Source organism: Chrysoperla carnea, chromosome 3 (assembly GCF_905475395.1).
Source record: "Chrysoperla carnea chromosome 3, inChrCarn1.1, whole genome shotgun sequence".
Lineage (NCBI taxonomy): Eukaryota > Metazoa > Arthropoda > Insecta > Neuroptera > Chrysopidae > Chrysoperla > Chrysoperla carnea.
Window position 1 is genome coordinate 12,145,660 of NC_058339.1, and position 17,009 is coordinate 12,162,668.

General features: G+C 31.5%; 2 protein-coding genes across 2 annotated transcripts; one reads left to right on the plus strand and one right to left on the minus strand.

The window, feature by feature from the left end:
• Nucleotides 1–1,591: 1,591 nt before the first annotated feature.
• LOC123295855 lies at nt 1,592–2,207 on the plus strand. The gene is made up of 2 exons (XM_044877317.1): nt 1,592–1,657; nt 1,713–2,207. Exons 1-2 carry the CDS (start codon nt 1,592–1,594, stop codon nt 2,205–2,207), a joined length of 561 nt encoding a protein of 186 aa, XP_044733252.1.
• A 3,361-nt stretch (nt 2,208–5,568) lies between these two features.
• Nucleotides 5,569–10,845, minus strand: LOC123295856. Its single transcript, XM_044877318.1, has 4 exons — nt 10,101–10,845; nt 9,740–10,041; nt 8,930–9,675; nt 5,569–5,572 (listed from the first exon to the last, which is right to left on the minus strand). Exons 1-4 carry the CDS (start codon nt 10,843–10,845, stop codon nt 5,569–5,571), a joined length of 1,797 nt encoding a protein of 598 aa, XP_044733253.1.
• Between the last annotated feature and the right edge of the window lie 6,164 nt (nt 10,846–17,009).

Consider the following 17,009-nt stretch of genomic DNA (forward strand, 5'->3'; position numbering starts at 1 on the left):
AAATTTACATAATAAAAATACATGTTCAAACTTGTTTGAATGGACTTTGATCTTAAAATAATTTTACACGTGTCAGCAATTTTCAAGAATATGTTAATTTGACCTTGAAAAATATGATATCATCATCTTGTAACAAGTTCAAACTTGTTTGAAATAATTTTACATGTGTCAAAACACGTGACCGGATATTAATATTTTTTTATGATTAAGCAATGTAATATGACACTTGAAATTTACATAATAAAAATACATGTTCAAACTTGTTTGAATGGACTTTGATCTTAAAATAATTTTACACGTGTCAGCAATTTTCAAGAATATGTTAATTTGACCTTGAAAAATATGATATCATCATCTTGTTACAAGTTCAAACTTGTTTGAAATAATTTTACATGTGTCAAAACACGTGACCGAATGTTAATTTTTTTTTTTTATGATTAAGCAATGTAATATGACACTTGAACGTGTTAGATAATAATTTGCAAATCTGAATTCCAAGAAAAGAGTATTATGAGTCTGCAATTTTCAAGAATATGTTGAAATAGATATCATCTAACCTTGAAAAATATTGTAATTTGACACTTTAAGTAGACATGATAAAATTCAAGATACGTGACCGGATGTTAATATTTTTTTTATTGAATCAGCAATATAATATGACACTTGAAATTTACATAATAAAAATACATGTTTAAACTTGTTTGAACTTGTTTAAACTTGTCTGAATTCCAAGAAAAAATAATTAGTTTGAATTACGATTATAAAAATATCAAATTACAAGATTTGACCTTGAAAAATATGATATCATCATCCTGTTACAAGTTCAAACTTGTTTGAATAAAAATACATGTTCAAACTTGTTTGAACATGTTTAAACTTGTTTGAATCGCATTAGATCTTCAAATAATTTTACACGTGTTATGAGATTAGATAATAATTTCTGTTGGTGGGGGGATTTTTGGAGTGGTGGTAATCATATAAAAAAGGCGCTCGACATTACGGTAATATCAGTTTTCATTAAATATTCATAATATTAATCAAAATGAATAGAGCAGAATTAAAATTATTAGATAGTTGTTTAGTGCGACCATGCATAAAAATGGACGACTTGCCACTGAAAAAAAAATTAAAAATACTAAAAATGGAGCGGATTCTAACGATACATGGGCCATCAATAAAAGTTTTACTGGATATAAGCCTAGATGGTACAGAAAACGAGGGGGTTTTTCTACCATCTAGGTTTGCAGTGTTGACGGACAACATGATTAAATTATTTAACACAAAACCGGGGTATTTGAGGGTGGAGGAGAAAATTGGAAGAAGTCACCAACTGAGACTGCGCCTATTCGAAGACGATGGTGATAGTGATGATGACTATGTTCAAGAACATCAAAATTTTTTTTAACAAATCATTCCTATATTGAATTTTATTACTGCAAGATATATATATATATATTATTGTTATTGTTATAAAAAAATTGTAAAGTTTATGTTTTTGATATTTAAAAAAAAAAAAAATAATACTAAATAAATTATGGATATTTTTGTAAAAAATGGTGTTTATTTTAATTCATTACAATTATGGGGTACAATGTCGCTACAAAATCATATTGATCTGTTTCAAAATTCGGAGATGATTTACCCAGAATATTTTAATGTGAGTATTGTTTGATAAGATCTGTTTAGAAAATTGTAGCCAAATATTTTTATAGATGGAATTTTATCAACTTATGGAGGCATGTCGTTGGAGTATACCTACAAAGTTAATCGACACATTACGGTATTCTTATTTAGAAGTTGATGATTGCTTTCATATTGCTGCATTTATAGTAAGAAATTGTTTGGATGCAATCTTATTTGTAAATTATGCGAAAAAGTTCAACTACTTTAAAAGAGATTTCAATCAGTTTGAAATATTACTAAATGAATGTTGTGATGATCTTATCCATGGAAGTAACTTGAGAAAAAATTGGGGTACATACGATATCCGTCGAAAACAATGGATTGGTGATAGTGCTAGACATGATGAGAGAATGTTTTTATGGTATCAACAAATAGATCCTGAAATTCTCTGTAGAATGCTATACCAACAAATGGATGGTGGAAATATACCGAAATGGTTCGAGCCATGGATATGTGTTACAAATTGTAATGAAATAGACAGATGTGATTGTGGAAGAAATAGTGATGATCATGATTGTATATAGAAATAAAAACATGAATATAATTGTCTATGATAAGTTTTTTTTAAAATGTGTTTGTATTTACAATAAAAAACACCTATAATTTAATTAATCATTGTTTTGTTTTATCTATGAAATGACCTCACCACCTTATTTTCAGGTTATAAATACACCTTGTTTGTGATAATTATATTCGCACCATCAAGTAATTTTGAGTAATAAACATGAATCAAAAAACATTTGTATTACAACAATATTTTTATATTGTTTTGTGTTAGTTAAAAATTGCTTCAATAAAATTTCATGAACCTAGTCTAATATATATTCATATTAAAAAATACATTTCCTTTTTTAAAACACAAATATGTTCACAAAAGCGGTCCACTATGACAAAATTTTTTTGTTACAAGTATGTTCACAAAAACTTTCCACTATAAAAGGAGACTTTTTTTATCAATATATGAATCATGTAAAGAGTCGAACCCTAACCACCTGACTTTAACGTTAGATCCATGTTTAGCTAAGACCTTTTCCACTAAATAAATGTTTGGATCGTGAACTTTTTGTAATTCTTCAACATAGAAACCACCCTTTATATCTTCGTTGTTGTAATCCTTCAATAAATATGTTCTTGGGTTTGTAAGTTTCACCTCGTGAATGGTGAATATTTCTGGTAACTACTCCGATTTTATAAGTTTTTGTTAAAAACTACTCCGATTTTATAAGTTTTTAACAAAATTGATTTGATAACTGCTTTAATACTCTGATTTTTTCAATTTTTTTAATAAAATTGTTTTTATATCTGCTTTAATACTCTGATTTCTCAGTTCATATCTGGTTCATATCCAAATCTAACGGGACAGGAGAAAGAGAATTCTCAAGAATATGTTGAAATAGATAACATCTAACCTTGAAAAATATTGTAATTTGACACTTTAAATATACATGATAAAATTCAAGACACGTGACCGGATGTTTATTTTTTTTTTATGTTGAAATAGATAACATCTAACCTTGAAAAATATGATATCATCATCCTGTTACAAGTTCAAACTTGTTTTAATCGACTTAAAATAATTTTACACGTGACCGGATGCTAATATTTTTTTATGATTAAGCAATGTAATATGACACTTGAACGTGTTAGATAATAATTTGCAAATCTGAATTCCAAGAAAAGAATATTATGAGTCAGCAATTTTCAAGAATATGTTGAAATAGATTTGACCTTGAAAAATATGATATCATCATCTTGTAACAAGTTCAAACTTGTTTGAAATAATTTTACATGTATCAAAACACGTGACCGGATATTAATATTTTTTATGATTAAGCAATGTAATATGACACTTGAAATTTACATAATAAAAATACATGTTCAAACTTGTTTGAATGGACTTTGATCTTAAAATAATTTTACATGTGTCAGCTATTTTCAAAAATATGTTGAAATAGATTTGACCTTGAAAAATATGATATCATCATCCTGTTACAAGTTCAAACTTGTTTGAATAAAAATACATGTTCAAACTTGTTTGAACATGTTTAAACTTGTTTGAATCGCATTAGATCTTAAAATAATTTTACACGTGTTATGAGATTAGAATAAAGGTTTTATTTAATAAAAATCTTATAAATATTTTTTTTTATTTATTAATGATTAAAATTTACATTTTAAAAAAAAATTTACAGAAAAAAATTATTATTATGAATCTGAAAAAACACACAAAGTATTGGTGACACTACAGTTCAATAAATTCATCAAATCCATTCCTATAACGACCTGCATTCATAGAGAAATTTTTCATTATTACAACAAATCCATTTGGTGAACTCCAACAATGTCGATATAAATCATGAAATTTTTGAAAATTCATATCAGAGCCAACATGATTGTAGAATATGTGTTTTAGATTCATTTCATCCGTTTTGAATAGCACCAAGCAATTAACATTGCCCCTTATGTTATGCTTTAGAACACGTGCGTAGCTCTGACATAGGTAGAAACAATCAATTTTTCGATGACGATCCATACTAAAGTATTCTCTACTTCTCTGTTGTGAATGACAGCTCACATCATCAAAAATGAAAAGACTTTTTTCTCGAGCTTCATTCAGACTAGGAATTTCACTAGTATCACTAAGTGGAAAAATAGCCAACCCCTTCCACTAATTTTAAAGTCTCTTCTAGTAATTGATATTTCGGTTGGTAAACAGATTTACTGTACACATAAATGTTTTCAAAGCGTAAACCGTTTTCATCATAAATTAAATTCAACATAACATTGGTTTTACCACAACCACTAGGGCCACATATTATTGTTCGTAGTGAATCTGAAAATAGAGGACCATGATATGTTTGTGTGTCTGTATTTTCTGGTATTAAATTTTCAACACTCAGAGCGGGTTGTTGTTTATGAAAACGCATTTTTAATGTAACTAAGACTAAAATTTCAATACAACCCATTTTATAAACATTTAAATATATGTGAACTTAATTGTTTAAATCATTTAGTAGTATGTCACATCAGAAGCAACAACACAAAGGAAGAGGTATTGTTAACACACTTATAAATAAATTACCGTTTGAGTTACACATACCAACTTATCAATATTGTGGACCTGGAACTAAGCTAGCAGAACGATTAGCGCGTGGTGATAAACCAAAAAAACGCATTGGATCAGGCTTGTATGGTACATGATATAGCATATTCAAAAAGTAAAGACTTAAAGGAGCGTCATCTAGCAGATAAACAATTAGCTGAAGCCGCTTGCAAACGTGCCAAAGCATCTGATTCAACAATTGGTGAAAAAGCATCCGCTTTATTCGTTACAGGCGCCATGAATACAAAAACTTCCCTTGGTATGGGATTAAAAAAGAAAAAGACGAAAAAGACAAAGAAAACTATAAACTTTACAGCATCAGTGCGAAAGGCACGAAATGCATTGAAAAAATCACAACCAACAGACTTAAAAGCAGCTGTAAAAATAGCAAAAGCAGCCGTGCGAGGTCAACGTATTAAAGCACCCACACGTGTAATACCAGTTCCAAAGTCTGGTGGTGTACTTCCATTAATTCCAATATTCGCAGGACTCTCTGCTTTAGGCGCTTTGGCTGGTGGAGCGTCGGGTATTGCTAAAGCCGTTACAAATTATAAAAGTGCTCGTGATCAACTTAATGAGAGTCAAAGACACAACAAAACAATGGAAGCTATAGCAATGGGTAAAGGCTTGTATTTAAGACCGTACAACAAAGGCATGGGATTATATTTAGCAAAAAACTAATTGAAACGCTACCACGTAGAGCACTTTACGATACGGAGCTACGTGCGTATGCTAAACAATTTAAAATTCCGTATTTTTGTAGTGTTTTTATGTGTGACACCCTACCTAAAAGATCATATAAATATGAAACAGGAATTATCAACCATGATGTATCCAAAAATAGTGTTACACACTGTACGGTATATAAAAAGTATAAACTGCAAGCTTTGATAACTTAAAGCCATCATAGGAAATAATTAAATATTTTAACTGATGTGACATTCAATATTATTTTGCAATCACAGTTTTAATATTACGATTTGTGGACATCTATGTATTCTAACCTTGAAAAATATTGTAATTTGACACTTTAAGTATAAATAATATTTAAAAATTAGATGATTATGTATTTTGTTTTAATATAAAATTATAATTTTTTAAATAAAATTTTTTTATCTAATCTATAGTACAAGTTGATTTATTATATTCCATATAAAGAGCATATTATATGGGTTGATTGATGATGCTTGTAAGATTTGAAAACCTCTTTCTAAACAGACCAGTATTAAACAGGTCAAAACCAGTATTAAACAGATACAGACCAGTATTAAACAGGTCAAAACCAGTATTAAACAGATACAGACCAGTATTAAACAGGTTAAAACCAGTATTAAACAGATACAGACCAGTATTAAACAGGTTAAAACCAGTATTAAACAGGTTAAAACCAGTATTAAACAGATACAGACCAGTATTAAACAGGTCAAAACCAGTATTAAACAGATACAGACCAGTATTAAACAGATACAGACCAGTATTAAACAGATACAGACCAGTATTAAACAGGTTAAAACCAGTATTAAACAGGTTCAAACCAGTATTAAACAGGTCAAAACCAGTATTAAACAGATACAGACCAGTATTAAACAGGTCAAAAACAGTATTAAACAGCTACAGACCAGTATTAAACAGATACAGATCAGTATTAAACAGGTTTTCACCGATTTTACTCCGACTTTCGCCGATTTTACTCCGGTTTTACTCTGGTTTTCACCGATTTTGCTCCGACTTTCGCCGATTTTACTCCGGCTTTCACCGATTTTACTCTGGTTTTACTCCGGTTTTCACCGATTTTGCTCCGACTTTCGCCGATTTTACTCCGGTTTTACTCCAGTTTTCACCGATTTTGCTCCGACTTTCGCCGATTTTACACCGGTTTTACTCCGACTTTCGCCGATTTTACTCCGGTTTTACTCCAGTTTTCGTCGATTTTGCTCCGACTTTCGCCGATTTTACTCCGGCTTTTTAATTTTTGATAAAGTTATTATAAACTTGTTATTTAATTATATTTGTTTTCCTCAAGTAATGGGTGGTTTCTATGCCGAAGAATTACAAAAAGTTCACGATCCGAACATTTATTTAATGGAAAAGGTCTTAGCTAAACGTGGATCCAAAGTTAAAGTCCGGTTAGGGTACGACTCTTTACACAATTCATATATTGACAAAAAAGTCTCCTTTTATAGTGGAACGTTTTTGCGAACATACTTGTAACAAACAAAAATTTGTCATAGTGGACCGCTTTTGTGAACATACTTGTGATTTATAAAAAAAAATAAAAAATATCACATTGTAAAAATATTATTTTTATTGTAAAATTTTATCTCTAACATATAAAAACAGAGTTTTATTATAATAATATTTAAAAAATATATATTTATAAATTATCGAAAATACATTATAATTATTATTCTGAAAAGTATAAAAACAGAGTTGTATTATAATAATATTTAAAAAATATATATTTATAAATTATCGAAAATACATTATAATTATTATTCTGAAAAGTGTCCATTGTCATCATCATCATCATCTTTCTTCATAAGATAATTTTCAATTATTTCTTTCACTTGAACATAGTCGGATAACTCGTCTGATGTAAATACACTGTAGTAAGATTGTTCAAAAATGGATAGTCCTACAATTCCATCTTTTTGTCCAGAGTGGATATTTTTTAAAATCCAGTTCCAAATTTGTTTGTCTTCATCGCCTGATGATGGGGAAAATTTCACTTCTAAGTCCATTTGTTCTACCTTATCAATAAGGTAGTTTAAAGTTTCCGGTCGACCACATTTAATTGCCATATTAACCAATGTTTTAAAATACTTTGTTAACACATTGTTTAAAGTACTTAAACTACAATTATCTTTAATCATATTAACAATACAGTTGTTATCACTATTATGATTACCAAAGTCTTGCATTTTGTATGTTTAAACTAACACTAAATTGTTTTCTACAATAATTCTACCTAACTATCAGTTTTTTTTTTACACCCCCACCACTACTCTATCAATTGTTCATGCGCACTACTCTATCAATTGTTTGTACACCTATCACAATACCGAACCACTTTGAGGATCATCACAACAGCAGGACACATTTCTGAAACAACAGCAAAAATTAGCTAAATATTAAAAACAAAAAATATAAAATACTTACACTCAACAAATAATGCTATAGTGGCCCCATGGTTTTGTTTCACATGAATTGTGAGTAATGTATCGTTTTTGGTCAAATGGTGATAAGCCCACTTTCTGCTGTTTGATGGTATGTAAGCGGTGTCGCTTGGATTGGATGCTTTGCTGAACATGGTAAAAGTTACGGTTCTCAAGCAAACACCGCTTATAGTCCTCAAAAGTAAGTTTTCGGATAGCTGACTTCTTGAGACCCTTGGATCGTTTAGTCTCTTTTTTATTTTGCACCCGAATAGCATACATTTTGCTACGTAATCCGACAAATTCTAGCATAACATCACCATTATTTTCATCGGACATTAAACCCTTGACTTTCTTATTACGTAGTGGCATACCATAGATGTTGTCGGGTGCATAGTCAGCCGTATCAAAACGATTAATATCCTGTTTCATGACCTCATAGACGTCAGTATTTTTCACGCTATAAATTAGACTATCGGTGTCTGTGTATAATAACCTGACATTTGTGGGGTTGTACCGTTGGTACATGTAGTTGTAGTGGAAGTCATACACAAACGTTTTCGATATGTCTAAAATTGTGAAGCCTATGTAGATGGGTTTGTTGAAACGTATCTGTGATTTTTTCATTTCAACAATACTGACGTCATTGTCGAGCACCATCATACTGTGAAAATTGGGATTGGCAATTAATTTCTTCACACCATGTTTTCCATCCCAATTTTTTCGTATGTACACAACCCGATGTTTCCTCACATTCTCCATGGTTTTACCGAAGATGGCATTAATCATGAGTTTGAATAATGCTTTTTCAAACTCATTTGAGGCGTTCTTGCGCATCTCGGTATTGAAATCAATATATGGTTTCAACCATGCAGATTGATCGAATTGTAACACACGGTGGTATTTTGTTACCTTAACACCGAGTTGTGTATACAGTTTTAAATTCCTGTAGTGCACGACATAGTTGGTCTTATTGTAAAGGGTTGACAGAAGATATTTTTGTTTTGATCCATGTGGTTTCGTTGTCTCCGGACATGGTGGTAAATCGCTAAAGTTATCATGTAGATGTTGGGGTATTTCAAGGTCTACTTCTAAAATGTACCCGACTGGTGAATCATCTGCAACATCCTCGATGTTTGGTGTGTCGACCCACTTAAAATTTCCTGTTGGTAGGTATCCACACATTGCTGCACCATATAGGTTCACCACATCATAATACATAAGGTAGACATCTTCTTGAGTTTTATCATACCCCTCTTCCATGTACTTATTGTTTGCCTTAGCATAGCGATTAGAACATTGACTTACACCGCCTCTGATTCCTTTCTCGATAAACAACAAGTCATCAATATCCGTGAACAATTCCAATTTGATATTGGTGTATTTCAACATGGCGCTCCACGTATAGCCAGGAAGTGTGTAATAGTGACTAGGATCGAGATTATAGCTATGAATACAAGTGTTACGGAAATTTTCAAAAATATCCGCAAGTAGTAACACATCAGTTTTCATATACAGGTCTGAATAATCACCTAGTGTATGTAAATTGAATGTGTTCCATACCTGTATCGCATGGTTATAATCCTCATCCGTTATGTGTTCATCTGTTAACACACTGTAGAACGCCTCCTTTGGTGGTAATTTTGTCTCTTGGAGACGTCCCCAGCTACTCATGTATTCATATGGAAATACACCTTTTCTCGTTAGCAATTGAAATTGTTCATCATTACTGACCTATAAAAAATTAAAAAACAAATTACAACCCTGTATTAAAAATTAATTATTTTTTATCATTTACCTCTTTATGTAAAATGGATTTTTTATCATTATCTAAATATGAGGCCAGATTTTCCAACTTGTCTGCGAGAAATCGGAAGGAATCAATGAATCTTAATTGAATGTCCGAGACGTGCTTTGTGAAACTGATGTACTTTTCTTTGTTGATGGGCAACACATCAACTTGACCGTCGATTTCCGTCAGCAGAGCTTCAATAATAAAATGCGAATCGTATCCACTTAAGTTGTGCATCACAACAGGTATCACCCTTGAATCTTGATAATGCAGATTACAAAATTGGTGTGCTGCTCCACGGTAGATACCTAAAATAGATTAATATAAAATTAGATGAAATTAAAAAATAATAAATAACCTGCATTACCTGTGCGATGTGAATGGTCGCGAACACGTATGGAATTGGATACGAAATCTTTACCACAAATGTGACACTTCTCTGCTGACATAAAATCCAGTTCTTGTTCGACGGTGAGCGGATACATTGGTTTAACGTGTTTTATTTTTTGCTCTAATGAGTACGCTACTTGTTCCAGTTCATGAACAAACCACTTGACACAATCAGCACCACGGTATGCCTTATAAAACGATTGGTTGGGATCATGGGTACAATGAACATAGTAACCTACACTGTAGGGTACATGTTTTTGAATATTTTTTGTATAAGACCCATGATCCATTTCCATGTCTTCATGATGTTGTGGTACCAATAACGCCTCAAAGTCAGCGTACACCATATACTCAACACGTTCCTTGCTGTTGAAATCTTTGAACTCAACGAACCGCTCGTCATCAGTTTCAGGCATTCGTACCCGCACCGCTTCTTTTTCACCACAATTTACTGAATGCTGTTGGAGTTTGCCTTCTGTAGCAAAATAGTTGAGACATCGATCACATAAATAAATTTGGCGGCGGTGTTTTGTTACACCCGATCGACTCAACTTTGCTAAATTTTTTATCCAGCAAAAGTGGTGACTGTTCCCATTCTCCACAGCCAATAGATGAATTTTCTTCCCCACAGTGTTCGAACTAACGCGTACAGGGAAAATTTCCAAACCATGTATAAACGTATCTTTGTAGCCGTACACGTTAATCGATAGCTGCGGGTTCATCTTTTCAAATTTATTAATTTGATCCAGAGACATGGGAAACTTTAATCCATCAAATTTTAAATGATATTTATAGTGCGGGTACTTATTCAAGCGTTGAGGATGCTTTTCAACCGGGTACAGTGCTGACATTATCGACCATAAAAAGCAATGTTGGTCATCATTCTGGACATTAATCACAGCCAATTTATTTCTGATAACTGGTGGTAGTTCACAAAATGTTCCAGCTGTGATCGGAGAGTACTTATTCATGTGGACTCGAATATTTATGATCATGTCAAGAGCCCAACCGCTATCGCGTTCCTGGAATTCTTCCAATTTTTTCAGCAAATAGTTTTTGACATGATCATTGTACCACTCCTGCATGTCCGTTGTCAGATACATTTCCTTGGCCGACGTTATAAAAGTTTTCAAATCCTCCTCTTTGGTGGTGGGCTTAATAAAATTACCCGTGAACATAATATACACCTGAAAGAAAATTCAAGATCTCATTAGACTATTTAAATTATAAATCTTAAATTTTACTTACCTTGAGGGGATGCTTCACTAGCTCACGCCGAACGTGTCTTCTAAACATTGGAAATGCCCGGTTGAAAAATATATTTGGATCTTTATAATCCAAATTTGTAATCATACCAGTCTTCACCCTGCCCTGATGGTGGGTTTCAATTGTCTCCCAGATTAGATGTCGATTTTGTTTTTTGGTGACTCCACCACCTTGTTTAACTAAATCTAATCGCAGTCGGTGAAGTTGCCGCTGGTATGATTTACAAAGTCCAATATTAGCTTCAAGACGCAGAGGATTTTCTTTCTTTAACATCAACATCTTTTTGAATAAGCGGATGTTCTGCTTATTAAGTATCATCCATCGCTCAGCTTCCTCCACCGTCTTGATGAGCCTCAACGCTCTCTCCACTTTCTTCATCATATCAGTGCTACCACCTTGAGGTACCACGTTTAGCGTCTGCATAACATTTCGTTCGTAGGTGTCCATCTTTCAAAAAATTATATTTAAGTTTCACAATAATATTTAAAAAATTTTACACTTACCGTTATATTTTCAAATACTAAGCAAAATATACGTTACCGAACGTTCAACACTAAAGTTAACTTACAACTGAGTAATATTTGTTTTTTGTATAAAATATATAGACTAAGTTTAGAATAATAAATATACCAAAAACAAAATAATAATAATAATAATAATAATAATAATAATAATAATAATAATAATAATAATAATAATAATAATAATAATAATAAAAATAACGTAAAAAATATATGCGGAAAAACTAACTGAAGCAAAGGTGAATTTCAAAAGAGATACTTCAACAGCTACGTACATCACTTTTTATAGCATTACCCCCACCACTAAAAAAGTTGTAATTTGATATTTTTATAATCGTAATTCAAACTAATTATTTTTTCTTGGAATTCAGACAAGTTTAAACATGTTCAAACAAGTTTGAACATGTTCAAACAAGTTTGAACTTGTAGCAGGATGATGATATCATATTTTTCAAGGTCAAATCAATTTCAACATATTCTTGAGAATAGCTGACACGTGTAAAATTATTTTAAGATCAAAGTCCATTCAAACAAGTTTGAACATGTATTTTTATTATGTAAATTTCAAGTGTCATATTACATTGCTTAATCATAAAAAAAAAATATTAACATCCGGTCACGTGTTTTGACACATGTAAAATTATTTCAAACAAGTTTGAACTTGTAACAAGATGATGATATCATATTTTTCAAGGTCAAATTAACATATTAATCATAAAAAAAAAAATATTAACATCCGGTCACGTGTTTTGACACATGTAAAATTATTTCAAACAAGTTTGAACTTGTAACAAGATGATGATATCATATTTTTCAAGGTCAAATTAACATATTCTTGAAAATTGCTGACACGTGTAAAATTATTTTAAGATCAAAGTCCATTCAAACAAGTTTGAACATGTATTTTTATTATGTAAATTTCAAGTGTCATATTACATTGCTAATTCAATAAAAAAAAAATATTAACATCCGGTCACGTGTCTTGAATTTTATCATGTCTACTTAAAGTGTCAAATTACAATATTTTTCAAGGTTAGATGATATCTATTTCAACATATTCTTGAAAATTGCAGACTCATAATATTCTTTTCTTGGAATTCAGATTTGCAAATTATTATCTAACACGTTCAAGTGTCATATTACATTGCTTAATCATAAAAAAATATTAGCATCCGGTCACGTGTTTTGACACATGTAAAATTATTTCAAACAAGTTTGAACTTGTTACAAGATGATGATATCATATTTTTCAAGGTCAAATTAACATATTCTTGAAAATTGCTGACTTGTGTAAAATTATTTTAAGATCAAAGTCCATTCAAACAAGTTTGAACATGTATTTTGATTATGAAAATTTCAAGTGTCATATTACATTGCTTAATCATAAAAAAATATTAACATCCGGTCACGTATCTTGAATTTTATCATGTATAAAGTGTCAAATTACAATATTTTTCAAGGTCAAATTAACATATTCTTGAAAATTGCTGACTAATGTCAACGTCCCACCCCCCGTTCACTCTCCGCCACTATTGGTCAAAGCCAATGACGTCACCTGGTAATTTCCCGTTTATGCTTAGGCAGCCATTATTCTCCTCCACCACACCTCCCGACGCCATCTTGATTTTTACAGTGCTACTATTGGTCAAAGCCAATGACGTCATCAATGCTTAGGCAGCCATTATTCCCCAACACCACACCTCCCGACGCCATCTTGATTTACTATTGGTCAATGCCGAGGTTTCCAACATTCACCTAGGTTTGCCCTTTTTGGAAAAGTGTACCATACTTTGGGCTCGATTATCTAACGTCCAATTCCCGCCCCCTTTAACCCCCACTTCCAAAACCGCGCCCACCACTTTAAGCCCCACTTCCGCCAAGAAACACACTAACGCTCTGTCAGCCACGCCCCACCACACCTCCCAACGCCATCTTGATTTACTATTGGTCAATGACGTCATCTATCCCCTCCAACTTCCGAGGTTTCCAACATTCACCTAGGTTTGCCCTTTTTTGAAAAGTGTACCATTCTTTTGGGCTGAAACATACATGACTCTTCTACTTCCATCCGTCCGTCCGTCCGTCTGTGGACACGATAACTCAAAAACGAAAAAAGATATCGAGCTGAAATTTTTACAACGTTCTCAGGACGTAAAAAGTCAGGTCGAGTTCGAAAATGAGCATCATAGGCCAATTGGGTCTTGGGTCTGTAAGACCCATCTTGTAAACCGTTAGAGATAGAACAAAAGTTTAAATGTAAAAAATTTTTCTTATAAAAAAATAAACAACTTTTGTTTGAAACATTTTTTCGTAAACATCACTGTTTACCCGTGAGGGCGCCAATTAGGCGGAAATTTTATAATATGTACTATACTTGATTATCAGTTATGTATGTGTCACATGTTTGTATGTGTTATGTGATAAAGAAATCAACACTGACTTTGCATGGTATTTCAACAATTGTTTGTTTTCACTTGTTTAAATGTGCGTTTATCAGAGAAGCCCGATCACTATTGGTTTCATTACCTTATTTAATTTATTTTTAATGTTATTTATTATATTAATATGGCATGTTATTCAAACTTGAAACCGGGGCAAAACTCTTTCAAACATCCATAAAGCCTCCAGAAGATAAATATTTGGGAGCACCTTTTTTATATACATAGATACCACTTATACACCTGTGTTTCCTAATTAGTCAACCAGTATTGTACATTGCACTTAATAATAAGAAAGCATATTATACACGGATGAAACTCTTATTGGCTATAGTTTACAATATGCACATATGAAAAGTACAAATAACGGAGTTGATTGTTTTAACACCCGGCGCCTAGATATCAGAACCACAGAGCTCAAATTTGAAATCTAAAGAACTTACAACATCAAATCTTGAAAAGAGCAGACAAAATGATCAAATAAATACGATTTTCATAATTTTTGGGTCAAAATTACCTTAGAAAATAAGTTTTATTAAAATTTGGAAAGAGAAAATTTTTTCTAGTTTTTACATTTTTTCCAAGGGTACCTCTTAAGAAAATCGTAAGAATTCGATGAAAAATAATTTTCTCCAATTTTCGTGAAAACATCAATTTAGGCTAATTTTGACCTGACGAAAACAATTCCGCCGTTGCGTTGAGAATAGTAGTTCTCGAAGTATCAGCACCACAGGTCTCAAATTTGAAATCCAAAGGTTTCAAAATATGAACTAGTTAATTCTTAAGATTGTAAATTTACAGAAAAGGCTAAAATATGGTCGTAGTTGAAGATGCTCACAAATCCGGTCAGAGATTCTCCGAATCAAGTATGGCTTGCATTCGATTTTTATGTACAGCGTCTGGATTATTAGACAATCTTACAAAATAAACACAAACAAGAAATTGTTTACAAAATTAATTAAGTTTAATTACGTTTGAGTACAAAAAAATGCTATCAAAGAATAAATAAATTTTTATATAATATAAAGCGTAGAGCAAGCATGTAATTAAATTTTACCTTTTGTTCCTAAATTATATTCATAAAGATAATAAAACTTAATACTGATTTGAAACACACAATAGGGGAAGGTGGCCTATAATGATCCTCCTAGGAAAAAAATATAATTTATAACCAAACTTATTCAACATATGAACAAGATCGAATACTTTTGGTTTCTTTGTTTAAGTGTTACAATACTGGCATGCATGTCAACCCTAGTAGCTGCGTTGGTTAAGCCGTCACAACGAAAAATTAATTTAATTAATGTTCTGATGAGTTATGGGCTGGTTTAGTCCATGGTATATGCATGAAGTAGATGCACTCAGCCTCAGAAAATAATTGAGGAGCTGATAAATGAAATTATCAGCAGAAAATATCATAAAATATATATGGTATCACAATGGGTTTTATATACTAAGTGTGTCTTTCGGGGCAGCCAATATAATTTAATCCAACCTTTGTATAAAAAATGTATGCAAAAACATTCAACATGTGTTACGTCTTTAAGTAGGTACACCAAAGCTATTTTCTATAGGTAATGATTGTTTCTACGGAACCCTGAACGGGAAAATTCTAAAAATTTTACGACTACAACTTTTGAAAGGTCATCAAACTTGATAATTTTAAGGCACTTTTATTACGTCTATATTATCTCAAAAATGCTAATAATAATGTACAGGTATATAAACATTTAATATGTGTGGAATACCAACACATTAAAATAAAATTTATGTTCTTTTGTAGGTACAATAAATGTGTACACTATTTGTACTTCTTATGACTGTGTCAAAATAACAATATATGAAAAATATCAAGAACTTTGTCTTTGCCCAGCATTATTATTCAAATCAGCAATCATTTTTAAACTGTATTTTACAAATAATGCATTGACGTTAGAGTTATATAGACTGAGTGTCAAACGATTTTAAGCGTACCAACATCTGACGTAATTGCTTAGGTCCAACCATTGTAGATTCGTAAGAAAAAATGTAAAGTGATACGTGATAAGCATTTCTTTTAAGTCAAAAAGTGAAAATGTTCATGTGAAATCACGATGTTTTATGTAAAACATTTTGTGATATGAAAATTTGACATTCAATGTACGTGTTTTTGATAAATGTCCCTATATTTTTTTGATAAATGTATTTTTTTTTAATAAATATCCCTAGCTGACCTAAGCAATTACCTCAGATGTTGACACGTTTCTCACTGTACGGAAAGATAGACGATGCTTAGTCTATATAAAACTATAAAGTCAATGAAATAATGATACAATAAAATTTATCATAAAATAACACAATATATATTTTATTGATCAAAAATATGCATCAACAATAAATTTAAAATTTTAAAAACATTTTTAAAAACTGAATTGACTTTAATTGCCTGTCAAATTTAATGATCAGCTGTTGTTTAAATTCTTAAACATATCCTCAAAATTTCCCATTTTTTTTACAAAAGACAACGTAATTATATTTTATCTGCACCCGTGAGTAAGAAGTACTTATCTCACTCAGTATGCGTAGGAAAAATAGTTCATTACCGCGATAGTATCGTAATGAATTCATTACATTTCTCCAAATTACCGTCAAAATGAATATTAAATTACTATTAGTAACTTT

Coding starts and splice junctions, on each gene's coding strand:
- LOC123295856 (XM_044877318.1), bottom strand. CDS start 10,845: ATGAACCCGCAGCTATCGATTAACGTGTACGGCTACAAAGATACGTTT. Junction 10,042..10,100: donor CGACCATTCACATCGCACAG/GTAATGCAGGTT, acceptor AATCTATTTTAG/GTATCTACCGTGGAGCAGCA. Junction 9,676..9,739: donor AATCCATTTTACATAAAGAG/GTAAATGATAAA, acceptor AATTTTTTATAG/GTCAGTAATGATGAACAATT.
- LOC123295855 (XM_044877317.1), top strand. CDS start 1,592: ATGTCGCTACAAAATCATATTGATCTGTTTCAAAATTCGGAGATGATT. Junction 1,658..1,712: donor TTTACCCAGAATATTTTAAT/GTGAGTATTGTT, acceptor ATATTTTTATAG/ATGGAATTTTATCAACTTAT.